This window comes from Sinocyclocheilus rhinocerous, unplaced genomic scaffold (assembly GCF_001515625.1).
Source record: "Sinocyclocheilus rhinocerous isolate Xijiao unplaced genomic scaffold, SAMN03320098_v1.1 scaffold1534, whole genome shotgun sequence".
Lineage (NCBI taxonomy): Eukaryota > Metazoa > Chordata > Actinopteri > Cypriniformes > Cyprinidae > Sinocyclocheilus > Sinocyclocheilus rhinocerous.
In genome coordinates, this window is record NW_015638992.1 from 1,102,430 (window position 1) to 1,122,287 (window position 19,858).

General features: G+C 36.0%; 2 protein-coding genes and 1 pseudogene across 2 annotated transcripts; 2 read left to right on the forward strand and 1 right to left on the reverse strand.

Annotated features, from left to right (window-relative positions):
* Nucleotides 1–989: 989 nt before the first annotated feature.
* On the forward strand, nt 990–3,931 carry LOC107750942 (uncharacterized). Its single transcript, XM_016566524.1, has 5 exons — nt 990–1,392; nt 1,848–1,959; nt 2,055–2,158; nt 2,736–2,847; nt 3,333–3,931. Exons 1-5 carry the CDS (start codon nt 1,023–1,025, stop codon nt 3,664–3,666), a joined length of 1,032 nt encoding a protein of 343 aa, XP_016422010.1. The 5' UTR covers nt 990–1,022; the 3' UTR covers nt 3,667–3,931.
* A 5,612-nt stretch (nt 3,932–9,543) lies between these two features.
* On the reverse strand, nt 9,544–12,134 carry LOC107750935 (serine/threonine-protein kinase NIM1-like; annotated as a pseudogene).
* A 401-nt stretch (nt 12,135–12,535) lies between these two features.
* LOC107750943 (uncharacterized) lies at nt 12,536–18,852 on the forward strand. Its single transcript, XM_016566525.1, has 7 exons — nt 12,536–12,608; nt 13,590–13,685; nt 13,855–13,991; nt 14,540–14,813; nt 15,561–15,742; nt 16,978–17,036; nt 18,673–18,852. The coding sequence occupies exons 1-7, from the start codon at nt 12,554–12,556 to the stop codon at nt 18,821–18,823; spliced, it is 954 nt and encodes a 317-aa protein (XP_016422011.1). The 5' UTR covers nt 12,536–12,553; the 3' UTR covers nt 18,824–18,852.
* The last annotated feature ends 1,006 nt before the right edge of the window (nt 18,853–19,858 follow it).

Below are 19,858 nucleotides of genomic sequence, written 5' to 3' on the forward strand. Positions count from 1 at the left end.
CCTGAAATGCCTCAAACGTCTGAAATGCCTCATACTTCTGAAATGCCTCAAACACCTGAAATGCCACAAACGTCTGAAATGCCTCAAACGTCTGAAATGCCTCGAATATCTGAAATGCCTCAAACATCTCAAAAGCCTCATACTCCTGAAATGCCTCAAACGTCTGAATTGCCTCAAACGTCTGAAATGCCTCAAACGTCTGAAATGCCACAAACGTCTGAAATACCAAAAACGTCTGAAATACCTCAAACGTCTGAAATGCCACAAACGTCTGAAATGCCTCACACTCCAGAAATGCCTCATACTCCTGAAATGCCACAAACGTCTGAAATGCCACAAACGTCTGAAATGCCTCACACTCCTGAAATGCCTCACACTCCTGAAATGCCTCACACTCCTGAAATGCCTCATACTCCTGAAATGCCTCAAACGTCTGAAATGCCTCATACTCCTGATATTCCTGAAATGCATCAAACACCTGAAATTTTTGAAATGCCTCGAACGTCTCAAAAGCCTCGAACTCCTGAAATGCCTCGAGCGTCTGAAATGCCTCAAACGTTTGAAATGCCTCAGATGCCTCAAATGCCTGAAATCCCTGAAATTACTAGAAAGCCTGAAATTCCTCGACCACCAGAAAGGTTTCCACTGAAATGCCTCAAACACCTGAAATGCCTCAAACGTCTGAAATTCCTCATACTCCTGAAATGCCTCAAACGTCTGAAACGTCTGAAATGCCACAAACATCTGAAATGCCTGAAACGTCTGAAATGCCACAAATGTCTGAAATGCCACAAACTTCTGAAATGCCTCATACTCCTGAAATGCCTCAAACGTCTGAAATGCCTCAAACGTCTGAAATGCCTCATACTTCTGAAATTCCTCAAACATCTGAAATGCCTGAAACATCTGAAATGCCTCAAACACCTGAAATGCCTCGAACGTCTGAAATGCCTCGAACGTCTGAAATGCCTCCTCAAACGTCTGAAATGCCTCATACTTCTGAAATTCCTCAAACATCTGAAATGCCTCAAACATCTGAAATGCCTCAAACACCTGAAATGCCTCGAACGTCTGAAATGCCTCGAACGTCTGAAATGCCTCAAACACCTGAAATGCCTCAGACATCTGAAATGCCTCAAACACCTGAAATGCCTCAAACGTCTGAAATGCCTCATACTCCTGATATTCCTGAAATGCATCAAACACCTGAAATTTTTGAAATGCCTCGAACGTCTCAAAAGCCTCGAACTCCTGAAATGCCTCGAGCGTCTGAAATGCCTCAAACGTTTGAAATGCCTCAGATGCCTCAAATGCCTGAAATCCCTGAAATTACTAGAAAGCCTGAAATTCCTCGACCACCAGAAAGGTTTCCAACGCCTGGAAAGGCACAAGGTAAACACCACATGTGATGATGCTGCAGCTATTGTAGGCTACATTATACAGAAAATGATTCAATAAATCACATTGTTTAAGTTTACAAAACATACTGGAACATACTGGGCAATAAAATAGTTTTTTGGCATAAGTTAAAACTAAAACTAATATACATAAAAACGTATATTTGACGTAAAATAAACTTTAGCTGAAATAAGAGATTAACTGAAAAATGTAACATTTTATTTAATCATTCTCATTTTCATTTAGTTTAACTTGATGTATTAAAATAACTAAAACTAAGGTGAAATAAATTAAAAACGATAGACATTTTACAAAAATAAGTAAATAATAAAAAAAACTAGGCTACATTTCAAATATTTTAACTAAAATTAAAACAAACTAAAGAAAAATTGAATTCAAATTGCATCTCATTGCATGTTAATATGTAATGTCTTTGTTTTGTCTCCTAGATACGTACTGCTGCACGCATTATGTCAATAGAGTTAGATTCTCTACAAGGAACAGAGTGACTAGCTACAGCATACAAAAGCCGAATGGACGTTGCAACATCCCTGCTGTTGTGTAAGCAAAACCTGTCAGTGAATATCAGAGGCTTTTATTTGTGATTCTTTCAAACAGCATAGTCCATGATGTTTAATGCAACTGTCTCGCTGCAGCTTCAGAGTGGATCGTGACCATAAGTTTTGTGCAAACCCCCAAGAATATTGGGTCCGCATTCTCATGGAGAGGGTGGATGAAATGCTCAGAGGGTCAATTAAAGGTAGGAAGTTGCACAATAGTGCAGATTCAAATCTTTTTGGCAAGAAACTCGTTATGATATTGAAAGAGTGTTTGAGATTGAAATATATCACAGTGTCGGTGCATGAAAGATATTTTTCTAATTGAGAAAAAATATGGGAAATTTTTTTGAAACTACAAAAACATATCTGAACAATATGAACACAATGTATTGATTACAATATAAAAATAAAAATATTTAATATAAAGGTGAAGTTAAAAATTAAACCATTAAAGTGTTTAAATTAATATAAATGATCACATTACATACTTCATCCTTTATTGGAGAGCACTTAAAAAATAAAAAATATTAATGATAAAAAAAAATGGACAATGTTCTGTAATGATGTTTTAAAAATCAGTCTTGCCGTTACTGAACATTTTGTGTTTTCTTTGCAATGTAAATCTTAGCAACATGCATGTACTTTAAATAGGCACTAAATTCACTTTCACTTTGAGCACCTGTTGGTTTTCCATCTTGTCATTGTATTGCATATGGATTTGGGTAAATGCATATCAGTACTTTTAGTGTTGTGTTGTGTTTGTGATGTGTCTCTTAGATAAGACCTGCTGTCTGGGGTATGTCGAAAGAGTTAGACTGTCCATTAGAAACAGAGTGACCAGTTACAGAAGACAAGGCCTGAACGGAGGCTGCAGAATCCAAGCTATTGTGTAAGTAACATCTGTCTGTATGTAGATTTAGAACTACGAAAGAGTATTTTTTATCCATTGCATGTTTATAGGACCCCCCCCACACACACACATCTACATTCAGCATTTCTATTTGGATTTTAGATACCCAAAACCAGAAAGTTTTATGATTAAAAAAATATATATAAATATATTCAGATTGTTAGACTGATAATATGATTTGTAATGAAAATGTTAAAATGAAACTAGAATTTTGAATTATAATTTATATTTCTTACACATTTTAACGATATTCATATATATTTTCCATATGGGAAGTGTTGCCATAAAATGTATGTCTGTGAAATAATTACTAGATAAATGAATTGACGTCCCTGGAGAGGAATGGAGACACAGGACACACAATGATGCAATAAAATGCTTTAAACTGTAGTGAATATAAGAAGCTCTATACATACATTTTAATTTTACAGTTAATGATTTTTAATGCAACTGTCTCTCGGCAGATTCAAATTGGACAATGACCAAGAGTTTTGTGCTGACCCCTCTAAAATATGGGTCATTGAACTCATGATGCGTGTGACCAGACTGCGAGATTCAAGGTGGTCTTCCATGCCCGAAATGCCTCGGATGCCTGAAATGCCTCGGATGCCCGAAATGCCCCGGATGCCCGAAATGCCCCGGATGCCTGAAATGCCTCGGATGCCCCGGATGCCCGAAATGCCCCGGATGCCCGAAATGCCTCGGATGCCTGAAATGCCCCGGATGCCCAAAATGCCTCGGATGCCCAAAATGCCTCGGATGCCTCGGATGCCCAAAATGCCTCGGATGCCTTTTTGAATGTCTAAAATGCTTAGAATGCCTGAATTGCTTTGTATGCTCCGAAATGACTCAAATGTCTATAAAGTCTGAAATGCCTTGGAACACCTGAAATGCCTCAAACATCTGAAACGCCTCAAACATCTGAAATGCTTTGGACACCTGAAATGCTTGAATGCATTCATGCCTCAAATGCCTTCCCATGCCTTCCATGTCTCCAATGTATCAAATTCCTTCCTTACCTTCCATGCCTCAAATGCCTTCCATGCCTTGAATAGACATAATGTTGCCAACTTTTCTTAATTAACTGAATTAAATGCATAAAAAAAAATGTAAATTTTTTTTTTTAACTATTTCTAATTGTACTGTGGTAAATTTAAATCTATGTTTAAATAATGTTTGCATAAAGGTCAACACCAAGTTTTGTCATTTATGCACAATCATGACAGTGACAGAGAAAGTGTATTTTGTAGCTAATCATCTTTAATTGACCAAGATGGCGGCTGTGCGTGACATGCGTGTCTTGTAACCGTTTGCTTGTTGTTGTTTTATGCTCTTTTTCGCTTGTATTCTGCTGCTAAAATGAGGATATATCTTATTTGTTTGCCTGTGTGGCGCACGTACTGGTTACTCTCAGGGAGTACTAACAAGAGCAATTAAAGATTAGAACCAGGGGAAGATTTACCTAGATCAATAACCCTCCCCAGAGGTAGACTTAACAAGCACCTCTAAAATACCCGACTACGCCACCCCAGAATCTAATCTACCGGGGAATCGCCTGTTACAAAATCATCAAAAGGCTCACAGGTTCGGTTAATGCCGAGTTCACACTGCAGACTGCACGATTTTCAAACTCGTCGGATCGCCGTTGTTTTCACACTGCGTGACTATCTCAAGCACTCTCTATTCTAAAAGTTGGATCGAGAGGACTGCGATGCCGGTGTGCCTACGGAAAAAGAAAGTTGGCTCCTTATGCAACGTCCAACTGCAGTGTTCATCCGACCGCCGGTTCTGTGAGAAAAAAACTGGTTTGTCTTTCTTCTGCTTTTAATATCGGGCAATATTCACCCTAATCCAGGCCCAGAGCAGGTGCAGCTGCAAACTCCAGATGAGTTCAACTTGTCCTTATTAAGGAAGTTGGATAGTATATATCATGCTGCAATACGATTTGTGACAAATACATCTTCACGTTCCCATCACTGTACTTTGTACAAAATAGTTGGTTGGTCATCTCTGTACCAAAGGAGAAAAATGCATATGTTATTATTTACTGCCATATTTGTAATCTTTTATCATATTATACTTGTAATTATAGCACTAGAAACTCTTACAAATTACATTTGACTGTTCCTAGAGTACGCTCTGAATTTGGCAAAACTGCCTTTTCCTCCTATGGTCCTAGGCTATGGAATGAAACGCAGAGTGTTATGATGTTAGAAACAATTCCATCTCTAAATATTTTTAGAAATCTTTTGGAGTTCTACCTGGAAGAAACTTGTGAATGTTTTATGTAATTTTTAATATGATGTTGGATGATATTTTTTTATTTGATGTTGGATGATATTTTAGTTTTTTTTGTTTTATGTGTGTCTAATCTGTATGTGAAACTTTCTGTGCTGCCATTTTGGCCAGGACTCCCTGGTAGAAGAGATTTATATCTCAATGGGATAATTCCTGGTAAAATAAAGGATAATAATTGATACAACCAGGGGCGCCGCTAGCAATTTTGGGCCCTATGAAAGAATATGAGGTTGGGCCCCAGGGGCGCCGCTAAGGGGGGGAAAGTTAGGACGATTCTAAGGGCCCACGCACTTTTGGCCCCCCCAGAGATCTGTTTTATTAGTAGTAACAGTAGTAATAGTAATGTAGTAAAAATTATAAATGTATCTACCAAAGAGTTACAAATAAAACAAAATTACGGATTATTTCTGCATTTCCAGCAAAATTATCTCCCCCCATTCAGTGCATGGTTTAGTCCCGTCCTACATTTTGGATAAAAGCGTCTGCTAAATGCATAAATCATTATTAATTATTATTATTAATTCATGACCGGCGTTTTGTTTTATTCTCTCTCCACATTCGTCACTAATCACGCAACGCTGCACGTCTTACGTCATCCGCCGGAACTGCTTCAGTGTATGACAGTCAGCGTAAGTGAGAGAAAAGTGTTTATTACGTTTGAAATATGAATATTTTTCTTACAAAACTCATGGATTTACTACAGGGGGCTTTTATTCATCCCCCGGAGCCGTCTGCGGCACGTTTTATTATGAATGCATGCACTGTAAGTCGCTTTGGATAAAAGCGTCTGCTAAATGCATAAATCATTATTAATTATTATTATTAATTCATGACCGGCGTTTTGTTTTATTCTCTCTCCACATTCGTCACTAATCACGCAACGCTGCACGTCTTACGTCATCCGCCGGAACTGCTTCAGTGTATGACAGTCAGCGTAAGTGAGAGAAAAGTGTTTATTACGTTTGAAATATGGATATTTTTCTTACAAAAACTCATGGATTCGTTGAATGATATGAATGAATGATAGAGCTTGGAATAGCCAGGACAATTTTTAATATAACTCCGACTGGATTCTTCTGAAATAAGAAAGTCATATACACCTAGGATGCTTCGAGGGTAAGTAAAACACAAGCTAATTTTCATTTTTGGGTGAACTAACCCTTTAAGCAAATCAGTGAGTGAATTACTCATCCACTGTTTAAAAAATTACTTTAGCTGGGTTTCCACAGGCAGGGTCACAATTAACTACAGTGTATGAAGCTAAAGGTTTTTGGGTTAAGGTTCATAATGTAGAACATTTTTAACATTGTATGCTGTATGTGCATAGGTAGCTAGCAAACAAGGAATACAGCTGTTAAGCTAACAGTCACATTTAGCTGAGTAAGATCATGATTGAGAAATGTTGGATACTGCTGGAAATGCTGCTATGGGGTATCCTATATATTATTTTAGGATATTTTTGTTTGCCCCAGTGAAGTATTTCTGTTAATATAACTGATTTAGTAGTCAAACTCATTCCATATCAGCAGAATAGTGTGGTACAGAAAGTCTATGTCCATAAAACAGGTTCTGAATGAATTATGTTACTAATACCTAATGGTCAAAAGCAATAGCAAAAGCAATAGGTCAATATTATTAAATTGCAGACAAAGATTTTGAATAGCTAGACTGGCTTGTACACTATATTGGCAAAAGTATTGGGACATCCCCTTCTAATGAGCAGGTTTGACTACTTTAGTAATTTCCATGAGTACAAATCTTAATGTTTAAGCATATAATAATGCTATTCTAGGGAATTGTGTGCTTCTAATTTTATACCAATATTTTGAACAGGACCCTTTTCTATATTCTAACATGACAATGCCTCTGTGTATAAGGCAAGGTCAAAAAAAAGATTGATTCAGTCAGTGTGGAAGAACTTGACTGGTCTGCAGAAAGCCAAGTCCTAATCCCAGCTGAACACCTCTGCTGTGACTTTAAATGCAGACCTTGAGCCACAAACTCATCACCAAACACCTGTGACTTGTTGATTACATTGTGTTTTTGTCTTTTTTATTTGCTTTCGTTATTTTAAAAATATTTCCATATAGATTTAATTTTACATTTCAGCTTTAGAAATTTAATTTCAGTCAGTTGCCAAAGCAACATTATTAATTTAAGCTTTTTATGTTTAAGCTTTTCATCTAATATTTATATTTCATTTTATTTCAGATTTATTTCTATGACCGAAAACATTTTTAATAGCTTTAGTTAACAATAACAATGCTGATTATTACAGTTTTCTCGATTGCTAACACACAATTCATGAAACAGTTCATCCTTTTCTCACAACTATAAACACAATCTCAAAACTACACACCAGCTTGTGCAAACTTCAAACTTCCAGGTCAAAATCAAACATTTTAGTCAAAAACACATTCTCTTTTGTCAGACTCAAACTTTGGCCTCAGATGACACACAAACCTGCCAAATACACAGACTGTTTTCATGACTAGAGAACATTAGTGAGATCAATTCAAAACACTGTTACAAAAACCTCCTTTTGGGAGCCAGGAGACATTTTGCAAGTCAATATCTGTTACAGTATGCAGCATAAATAGAGGGTTGCAGATACAGTAAAATTCAGCAATAAACTGTAAGAAAAGTTTACTGTCATTTCACTACTGTAAAGAGATCTAGAGAGCACTAGAAGGGAAAAGTTCAAAAACCAAACAACAGAATATACAGTAAACACATTGGAATGTACTGTCAGTTACAGTAAATAATTAAATAAGCATCCTCTGCCAAGTTGCATTACAGTACTGGTAATATTCTTATTTGTTATACTATAACAGTTTCTTAGTATTCTGAGAAAAAACTTTCTCTGCCTCCCAGTCGACTCTCAGTTCTGCACAAATACATGTAAGAAATGCTTGGCTACAAATCAATTCAACGGTTATGAGTTTGAGGGTGTGTGCTACAGTATTTACAAACAGTACAAAGAACAGTGAAAGTCCTCTCATCTGAAGTACTGCTGTAATTGTAAAGTGTAAGTAGTGTAAAAACCCTGTAGATGAGCATGCAGGCCAGCTTTTCTCATGGTCAGTCCATGCACAAGATCATGTTCAACTATAGTGCTTTATATTTCATCAGCAACAAATTACCTTTGACCTCGTCCCCTTCATTTTTCTTTTCTCCTCCTATTCCTCTTTGTCTCCCACTACCAGGATTCATTTTCCAAAACACATAATCACTTGTGCTCTTGTTCATATCATCCTGAGATTCTGACTGCTGTCATCAGTTTCGCTACTTAATGTTCACACATGGATAAATCAATGTGTGCTATTTGTGTTCATTTTGTGATTCTAGTTATATTGTGTGTTTTGTGTTTTCTAAATGAGAACATGGTTAAACCTGTGCAAAATTATGCCGATCTTTGCTTTGCAGAAAACACTGAGCAAATTGGAACGTGTGTGAAAACAGGTGAAATGTGTTAAAAGTTTTGAGAAACATGTCTTTGTTTCGAGAACTGTATGAATGGTTTGGAAAAATGTGCCAAATGAATCAGTTATAGTGTGTTAGCAATCGAGAGAAACTGTAATAGCAAATATGCACCTTTAAAAAAAACAAAATGGAAAAAAGCTAGCATTTTGTCTGCCTATTTTTTTTTAATAAATATAAATATTTTCTTATTAGTTGACATATTAATAAAAAAATATATGCATATATGTATTAACGGAAATACTTGAAATTATGTGCCTATAATGTATGCATTATATTTTCCCTTTTTCAATTCATGAAAAATTCCATAAATGTTAATTCCATAAATTTCAACTGAAATATTTCATTAATGTTAAGGTAATTTATGGAATATTTATTTATCAAGTAATACAATTTTACAGTAAATGGCTGATGAAAAATGAATACTCGTAGCTGCTTGTAATACAAAATAAAATGGTAAAACTTAACCGTCTGTCTGTAAATGCTGTTATTATTATATCTCAATTGTTATCATATCTCAACACACATATACTCGCCCTCAAGTTGTTACCAATCTGTATGAGTTCCTTTCTTCTGTTGAGCACAAAAGAAGATGAACAATGTTGGTAACCAAAGAGTTGCTGGCCACTGACTTAAAAAGTATGGGGAACAAATACAATAGATGTCAATGGCTACAGTCTGGTCGCTAACATTCTTCAAAATATCTTAAATCTTTAAATTGTCTTCTTGTTAATGAAATAAACTCATCCAGGTTTGGAACAACTCAAAGGTGAGTAGCCTAAATGATGACAAAATTTACATTTTTGGCTGAATAGCTCAAAAAAGTAGAAAAGGTCCTCATTTCATATAAAGTCCCACCCAGTCAATCATATCTGTCTCTGTATTTCTTTATGTTGTCTATAGGATGGCACAGACGGCGGACTGATCTTGCTTCCTATGCACGGCCGTAGGGTGAGACCAGCACCTCCTGCCGAGACGGGTGTTCGCGGGACAGAGCGCCGTGTATCCCGCCGACTCTACGGATCTGCTCCGCTGGATTCGGTGCAGAAGAATCCGGTAGATCCCGGTCAGCAGGCTTCGGGAGTCCAGCACCGCGTTGTTCCTGAGGGGAATCTCGGTGATTCCCAGCTCCTCGAGCGCGAGTTCGGCGGAGAGCGTCCGTGACGCATCGGCCAGGTGCGCAGGTGTGGGAGGAGCGGGTGCGTACGGCTGCGGATACTCGATTCCCCTCAACCACGCGCTGGACATGATCTGTGCCAGGGATATACGGTCAGCCGGAACCAGCCTCAACGCGCCCTTAATCACATACTGACAGACGTCAGGCACGAACGCAGGAATGGCGTAGGATCCTCTGAGGATGCAGAAGCGCAGTCGTTAAAGGGGAACGTGGCCGTCGGCCATGAAGTACAGCAGGACGCCTAGAGCCCAGATGTCCACCGGCGGCCCGAGGTAACCCTTGTCCCGGAAGAGTTCAGGGGCGGCGTAGGGCGGAGAGCCGCAGAAGGTGCTGAGGATGTCGGTGGGTTTGCACTCAGCGCTGAAACCGAAGTCGCCCACTTTGATGCAGTATGTGGTGGTGTAGAAGACGTTTTCAGCCTTCAGGTCCCGGTGGATGATGTTGTTGTCATGCTAAAGGTAAAAAATTTGCAAAACATTTTCACATGCTGCTGCTAGATAGATGTATGTGGATTTTCTGTGTGCATGCGATACTTGTGTGCACAACATTTGTGACCCTGGACCACAAAACCAGTCATTAGTACCACGGGTATATTTAGAAATAGCCAAAAATACATTGTATGGGTCAAAATGATCGATCTCGACCAGATATTGTGCTATCCTAACAATCTTATTTATTCAGCTTTCAAGTGACGTATAAATCTCAATTTCAAAAAATTGACCCGTATGACTGGTTTTGTGGTCCAGGGTCACATTTGTGCAGCATACAGTTGAAATAGTGTATGCAACAATGCAGTGCACTTGCCTTGAATTTCCATTTCCAGTGTGATCAATAAACAGAAATGCATGCCAGCTGTTATATTTAACACATGTTTGACCACTAATTTTATCAGAGTGCTAAGTTTGTAATAAATAAAGAATTAATGACTATAAAAATGTCAAGTGCGTAAAAATGATTGATATATTTTACTTATGCCTTGAAAACACACCAGAGTGCTGTCTAAATCATTTAACATATTTGGCCAAATTGTGCACCCCTACAAAACCTGGATTATTTTAAATCACATTTTAAAACCGCATTTTAAAAAATCTACTAAAAATATTTATCAGAAATATTGAAATTAAATGATTCCCCAAAACATACAGCAATGCTGCTACTATTTTAAAAATAAATAAATAAATGAATAGAAAACATGACCAATTTTGGAAAGACCAAATGTATATGAGAATTATTTATTCAACTCTTTATATCGATCCAGCAGTATATATTTCTATTGTGGTTATGGCCCTGCATGAAAGTCATAAAAATGACTGCTTAATTTGAAATTAATTAAATATCTATTTTATTTAAAGCACCTGTTTAAAGTTTCTTCATAAAAAAAGGATTTTTATATTTTTTTGTAATTTTGTAATTTTTAAAAAATGTAATTGAGGTGTAATCATTTTTGGATTCCTTTTTAATTCCGTTTTATACTTTAAAATGATTTTTGAATCAGTGGTTCAGCTGTAAAGTTACGAAGCTACGAGAATACTTTTTTGCGCAAATAAAACAAAAATAACGACTTTATTCCACATTTTCGTCTCTACTGCGTCACTTGTGTCTGCGTCTCGTAGCTTGGTAACTTTACAGCTGAACCACTGATGTCACACGGACTACTTTGTCGATTATCTTGGTACTTTTCTGGACCTTGAACATGGTAGTTACCTTGCTGTCTATGGGAGGGTCAGAGAGCCCTCAGATTTAATCAAAAATATCTTAAATTGTGTTCCGAAGATGAACGAAGGTCTTACGGGTTTGGAACAACACGAGGGTGAGTAATTAATGACAGAATTTTCATTTTTGGGTGAACTAACCCTTTAAATAGATCTAATGTGAGATTTTCTTGCCTGCGGGGAGATCTCAATATGAATTCAAATGCCTGATTAAATGCTTCCTAGTCCAAATAATCTGACATGTTATTCACATTTAGATCTAAACTGTCTTTTTCTGCTTTTTCAGGTCTTTTTTCTGCCAAGGAATCTTGAGAGAACATCTAAGAACTCCACAAAGTTTCCTGAGCTATAAAATAGCAATGTTTGAGCAATATTTTTAACATTTTTTTTCTTTGTCCAATAGATAGATAGATAGATAGATAGATAGATCTAAACACAATTTACACAGATAGACACCAAAAATACAATTTTCTGATGTTTTCCTTAACTTAACGAAAGCTTGTGGCTTTCATAAACTTTTAATCTTTAATAAACATGAAAATATTCAGAGTAAAGAGAAAAGAGAGTCTTACACTTTCAAACAGACTCACACGCACCATTTGTCCTGATGTGGAATAAACACAAAGGCCCCGCGCCGCTCTCGACAGGGGGCAGGGGCCCGCTGACTTGCTTTGAGCCCGTTTTGTTTTAAGTGGAGGTGCTAAACACCTTCCCCCTGAGATAAAAGATGATTAATACCTTTGAATGAGGGCCGCTTAGTGGCTCAAAGTCCCTTAAGTACTTAATTAGTGAAAGGATGGGTCTGACAGCACACGCGAGCTCGAGGTGTGGAGGAGATGCTCTTTGATCTGCTGGCCTCCTAACAGCAGGCTTTAGAGTCATGGAAATGTGATTAGTTCTCTCCCATTCACCTCACACGCTCAGCAGCAGTTAACCCGATGCAGGTATAAATATCCCTGAGGAGCAGGACTGAAGACACAGACCTGACGTGGTGTGTGTGTGTGTGAGGAACATTACTATGAATTTACTGCCGCTGCTGGTGTTTATTCTGCTCTGCGCCATCCATCAGACCTGTGAGTGTTTTTAGGTTTTTATTACATGTATTATTATACAAGATCCTCTTAATTCAATGGAGTATGTGACTACAATATAATCTGTTTGTGAATGAAATATCTGTGAATGTAGTCTGTCATGTGATTGATACAATATGATGCTTTTGAAATACAAATACAGTTAAAATGACACTTTTGGTGATCACATACTGCATGTATGGTATGGAAAGACCAGGTTTTGGACATTTGTAGTGCCTTTTTAGATATAAATATAAAAATAATTCACCATCATGGTATGTTTCTTGTACCATGGTATAACAACACGGTACCATCACACTACCATGGTACTGCCTAAGTAATTTATGACAGATAAGGTACCATGTTTTTTATGTACTGCATTTTCATTTTTTATTTCATTTTTGTATAGTTTTGTTAGTATTTTGAATTTGTTTTTATTTTTATATTTTTAATTTTAATTTGACTTAAAGTGTTAGTAATTTTGCTGTTTTGAATATGTCTATGTAGTTTTTATTCATTTTTATTTCAATTTTATTTATTTTAGGACTACAGCTTAAACTAAATGAAAATGATATTTTGAAATCGTCTTTATATTTTCCATTTTCATTTTATTTTACTTAAAGATGTAGTAATTTTGTCATTTTTATTATGTTTTGTGTATATGGATTTTTATTAATTTTATTGATTTCAGTTTTAGTTATTGCTTATATTTTGCCTTGAATGCATATTATTTTATTATTGCTTATAGCTTGTAGTTATATGTTGCCTTGATAACAAGCAGAAAAAAAAATTTTTTTGTTTTTTTTTAAGTTTACATTTTTTTGGGTTTTAATTTTAGTTCATTATAACTTTGATCACATGCGGTCTTGATATTGACTAGAATAATTTCAAAATCATTGCAAATGATTGCTTTCTCTCAGTATCTATCAGTTACCATGAGAATATTTAACTAATATGACTCATTTGTGTATTTGTGTCATTTAGTCACAGCTGTTTTAGGTAAAAACACAGAATCCAGAAACCTGTTCACAGAGAGAGCCTGCTGCAGACGCCAAAGTCACATCATCTACATTGGCAAAGGTTCCATTTAGTCATTTGACTTAAATAAAAATAGAAACACTTTAAATGCTGAATGAAATGCAATAGAAATAGTCTTTATGATTATGTTGTCAAATCCTGATGTTTGAGTAGTTGATTTTATGACTGTATCTGTATCTTAATTTCTTACCTTTATTTTTTTTTGTAACAGATATTTCTGGCAGTCCTGTGAATGTTGATGTGGGCGTGTGCAGAGCGCATTGTGACCAATCAGTGCGTTCTGCATCACTGGAGGCGGGGCTAAGAGCCTCATATTCCTCAATGCTTGAATTCCTGAGACACAAAAAGGTAAAGCAATTCTACAACTGACCACAAGACGGCGACATTTCTCAAAATGAAAACAAGCATGAAACGTATTATTGTTTTAGATTCAAATAAATAAAAATTAAATAAATATACACATTCACATCCATTCTTTTAATGTTTTTTTGACTGTAGAGAGAAAGTGACTACTTTTTATGAGTGAAGTGATTTAACATTAATAAATTATTATTTAATTAAATAAATAATATGAATAATGTTATAAATTAGTTGTCAATACATAAAACACACATCATAAATTTATATAAATCATATATTTATAATTATATATTTTTTAAATATTAATATTTTATTTTTATTCTATATTTTTATTGAATATATTTTAAATAAAAATAAATGATTAAGTAAAAGCTACATACGTTATATATTTAGATATTTGCATGTAAATTACACGTTATATATTTATACAAAATAAAGACTTTTTTTAAGTCAAATCAGTATTTTTTTATTTTACATTAAGTATATACAATAAAGGGTTTTTCATACATCTTAATTTTTGTCCATAACCATTATAGATGAGGCGTCTGGATCAGTCCTCAGGAGCTGCAGACTCCATCAGCGGTTCCCCGTCCTGCGGACTGAGCTCCACCTGCGAGCCGGCCGGGGTGCGTGTGGACCGCGTGATGCTGTATGAAGGTGTGCGGGAGGTCGAGATCATCGAGGACTGTCACTGCGAAGCCAAAATGAGCCAGTGTGTCCGAGCGCCATCACTGAAAACATACTACTCTGAGACTCCGTACGAGACCGTCATAGATGCGGGCAAATGTGTCGGATCGAAAGGGGCACCAGGTAAGAAAAAACGAAGTAAAAGTCCCTCTATAATCAGTGTGCTATAGAGTATACCCATAATAGTCAATCCTATTGGTCGCAGGAAAGAAAAGTAGTGGCTTAAAGGAACACTCATTTTCCAACTCCCCTAGAGTTAAACAGTTGAGTTTTACCATTTTCGAATCCATTCAGCCGATGTCCGGGTCTGGCGGTAGCACTTTTAGCTGTAGCTTGGCGTAGATCATTGAATCTGATTAGACCGTTAGCATCTCGCTCAAAAATGACCAAAGAGTTTCTATATTTTTCCTATTTAAAACTTGACTCTTCTGTAGTTACATCGTGTACTAAGACCGACGGAAAATGAAAAGTTGTGATTTTCTAGGCCGATATGGAACTATACTCTCATTCCGGCGTTATAATCAAGGAACTTTGCTGCCGTACCATGGGTGCAGCAGGCGCAATGATATTACGCAGCGCCTGAAAATAGTCCCCAGCTAGCGAGATGCTAACGGTCTAATCAGATTCAATGATCTATGCTAAGCTACAGCTAAAAGTGCTACCGCCAGACCCGGAGATCGGCTGAATGGATTCGAAAACGGTAAAACTCAACTGTTTAACTCTAGGGGAGTTGGAAAATGAGCCTATTTTCAAAAATAGTGGAGTGTTCCTTTAAGTAGCAAATAACTGATGTGCCCCTAAATTTGTGCACTAATAAATGCATCTAATAAATCTTCTAATGATGATACTAATCATCTGTTTTACCTACAGAGGGATTTTCATGCGTGCCGACTAAGTTTGATTCCACCCTCATTGAAACTCCAAACAAAGTGGAGTTGATCCAAACAGTGGCCCAGTGCAAACTAATGGAGGGATGTTACAGAATCCTGTATGTAGAGTATCACTACGAGATCACATACAATGATGACGGAGTCAAAGTAGAAAGTCTGAGGGTGAGCAAACCAGCAAACAATTGCAATTGCATGAATTGAATTTCAACTGTGGGTAAATCAAAATAAACTTTTTTTTGCACAATTTCTAGGGTTTTCAACCAATTTCTAATAGTGGGTTATTTATTTTAACACTTTATTCTAAACAATATATTTCATCTCTGTCTGATTTGGTTGCTTCAGCCATCAAATGTAAATCTCTCTCACTGGTTGAATCTAAAAACTAGCATAATGTAATAATGGTTGTTGATGTTATCCATGAAAGTAGCCTTTCAGACATTAGATATAAATGAAATTTATGATATAATTATATATTACAGTGGTCAGCGGGTTGGTTAAATTGGAGGTTCAGAAAGGTAAATAAGAGCCTCTGACAGGCCAAACCAATAGCTAGTCTTTACTGAAATGAAATTCAATCATCTGATGCTGAAGCAAAGGATCTCACGCCAGGAAATGCTGCTAGTCAGAAAGGAAATGAGTCATTTCCATGTGATCTGTGCTTGTTTTCTCCATTTGTTAGACTTAAAGATCAGGATCCTGATCCATTTCCCCCCTGCAAACATTTCCAGTTCACATTTCCATGGCTGGACAGCACTGAACTCACGTGTGAATATGCATGGAGATGTTGCACACTAAACAACTACTTAGTGCTTGAAAACCCCTTAGCACAGCTTACAAATAGATTGCATGCATGCATACAGTGCATGTCCTAAATTGTCCTGATTGCAACATTATTTCTGAGGCAAGATGGCATGAAAAAGTGACGAAATGTCCCAAATTTTTAAAATGCAGAGTCAAAAATGAATTCTTTATATTTTATGTTATATATTTATGTGATATTTTTCATTATATTCGATTCTAGGCCTAAAGTATTTGACATGGATGTTTTTGTAATGTCTTATTTTTTATACTTTTACCCCAAAAAAAGGTAAAAATGCCACTGAAAATCAGTTCCAAATTCATATTAAGTATTAATTCATTCTTAAAACAGATCCTAAGCCATTTAATCATGTAAAATCCTCACATTTTGAAGTTTAACGCCGATCTCTTGTGCTTATTGAACACATCCGTGTCAGATGTTCTCTGTCTGTCGCCGCACTCTCAAAAGGTGCGAGGAGGCCACAAATGGTCCCTGCAGGTGCCAAATCAAAGCACTTAGCATGTTAAGAGGCCGTGCCGCATTAACAGCAGGTGGTGAACTGATGGCTCTCTCTCTTGTGTTGCTAATGTTCTTGCAGGAAATAGATGTTGGCAGATGTTTGGGAAGCTGCACCTCAGGGAGCCGCTGTCTTCTCAGGTACACGCCGCACATCTGACTTTACACACAGCTAAGCAAACACACGATCACACACACACACACACCCTTTACAGTGCGCACCAAAACACAACCCTGTTTGCTTTGACACTTCGGTCAGTCTTTAATCCAAAGCAGAAATACAACAGTTTCTTTTTAGTTAATTATATATGTTATTTCCATTGTTTTCTAAGGTAGCATCAAAATGGTAACACATTTTTTTATTTAAATTTCTTTTTTTTTCTCTCTCTCTTGCTCACCAAGCCTGCATTCATTTGATGAAAGGTACAGTAAAAAAAAAATGTAATGTTTTTTCTACGTGAATATATTGTAAAATGTAATTTATTCCTGTGAGCCAAAGCCGAATTTTCAGCATCATTACTTGCTGCTCAGTTAATATTGGTGCTCAATTATTAATAATGGTTCTCATTAGTATCAATGTGTTGTTGCTTAATATGTTTCTGGAAACTGTGAATAGAAAATGAAATAGAAGTCTTTTTCAGCATTATAAATGTCTTTACTGTCACTTTTCATCAATTTAATTTGTTCTTGCTGAACAAAAGCTGAACAAATTTTAGTTTTTAAAAAAATCTTACTTATTTGTGTTGAATAACGGTTTCCACAAAGATATGAAGCAGCGCAACTGTTTTCAACATTGATAATAATCAGAAATGTTTCTTATATATCAGCATATTAGAATGATTTCTGAAGATCATGTGACATTGAAGACTGGAGTAATGATGCTAAAAATTCAGCTGCGCATCACAGAAATAAATTGCATTTTAAAATATATTCACATAGAAAACAGTTATTTTAAATCATAATAATTTGTCAAATTATTACTGTTTTCACTGTATTTTTGTTGATTAAATAAAAGCAGGTTAGGTGAGCATCTTAATTATTTCTATAACTTTTGACCGGTAGTGTATGCAAATGTATAAATGTAAATAGGATTTACTGTATATAGTAGTCAACATTTGAAGTGGATCAAAACCTTTCATCAAAGTTGTCCTAAAACCAAAACAATACCCGTTCTTGTCTTAGGACAACTTTGATGAACTTTTTTGATCCGCTTCAAATGTTGACTACTGTATTTAGCTCGTAGATTTTTATGTTGAAGTTGTTTCTGTCCTAAATAACTCAAACTCACTGTATGAGGGTTCTATTTACATTAACAACTGTAAGCAGCTTTTGTACATGTTAATGAATAAATGTAAAAATAGGCAGACAGACAAAAGGTTCATGGCTTAGTGAGAAATAAGGCTGTGGCTCATTATAATGTGTGATATTGTTAAATACTTGGATGGACAGTCAGCATACTGGTACATTTTGACATCAAAAGAGAAAGTTTTAACAGATCTAGTTAATACATCTGTGTTTTATTAGTAAGATATCAAAAACTGTAAACTGTTTGTATTTGGCTATATATTATATAACTCTCTCTCTCTCTCTCTCTCTCTCTATATATATATATAATTTAACATAATTAAAAAAAAAATTATAATTTATTTGTTTATTTTAGGGTTGAAACTTTTTTTTTACAGTTGAAAAGTTATTTAGTGCACCTTTAAACCTTTGCCATTGATGATTTGAGTGCATTTTATTGGATGTTGACTAACGCACTCGTGTGTTTCTGCAGGAGCGCGTCTGATCTCGGTGAATGTCTGCTGTGGGCTGAAGGACAGGGCAACGCTTGTGTTCCTCAAGACTACGAAAGCCACACTTTCCTCAGTCAAAACGGCCAAATCCGCACCGTTCTGGCCATTACTTCCTGTCTATGCCAATCTTAAACACAACGTCCTCTACTGGATGACTTAACCATGGATCATTTGCAGGGCTGTAATGTCAGGTTTGGGGATGTGCATTAATGGACAGAAGTGTAAAGGCATGATGCAATGATGCTGTTATGTAATATATGTAAATTATGTAAAAAGTATTTTGTAAATAAAATCTATGTCAGAAAGTGGAATGACAGTCTTTCAATCCACCATTTTTGGATTACATGAGAATCTGCACAGAACAACTAAAGAAAGTTACACATGCAAATCATGTCTCAGTTTTAAATCACGTTACAAATCAACCAATAATTAAAGCGTTAGCAAGAAATGCAAATGACAAAGAGGTGTCACACATGCAAAATAGCCTACGAAATATTGTAATCCCAAATAGGTCATTATAGAAAGGCAATTCAAAGTTATTTCAAACTGCATTAAAAAAGCAACCCAATTTGGCAAAAGTGGGTAAGACAATTTCTGGCCTAATTTGGAAATTACAACTATGAAACATAAAATTCACAATTTATACACAAAATTATAAACAAGTATACTAGGAACAGCCTATATACAAAACTTGTAATCCCAAATAAAAAATTATAACATTAGACAAACTTGTGCATTAACATTTGCAATGTATTTAAAGAGATAACGAGATAAGAGATAATTTTGTATATTGTATTGTATATTTTTGAACATACAATTTACAATCTAAAACATTTTTTCCAGAAATGAAATGTACAATTCATAATATAAAATTGTAAACAATATACAAGAAGCATCCTACAAAACTTGTAATCCCAAATAAATAATTTTAAGAATAAATTTATAAACTTGTGGAAAATTTTGCATTAGATAGATAGTCAAACTATCATGTTTATAGTCCCTACATGGTCCAAATGCACAGTTCAAATGCTTTGTTGCAATTGTTTGTGATTTGTGACATATAAGTGAGTAAACTGCAACATCCAAAACACAGACGGTACAGTACAGACAGTATTTGCACCTAATATAGTCTTTGAGGGTATAAAATGTAATGATGGATCAATTGGG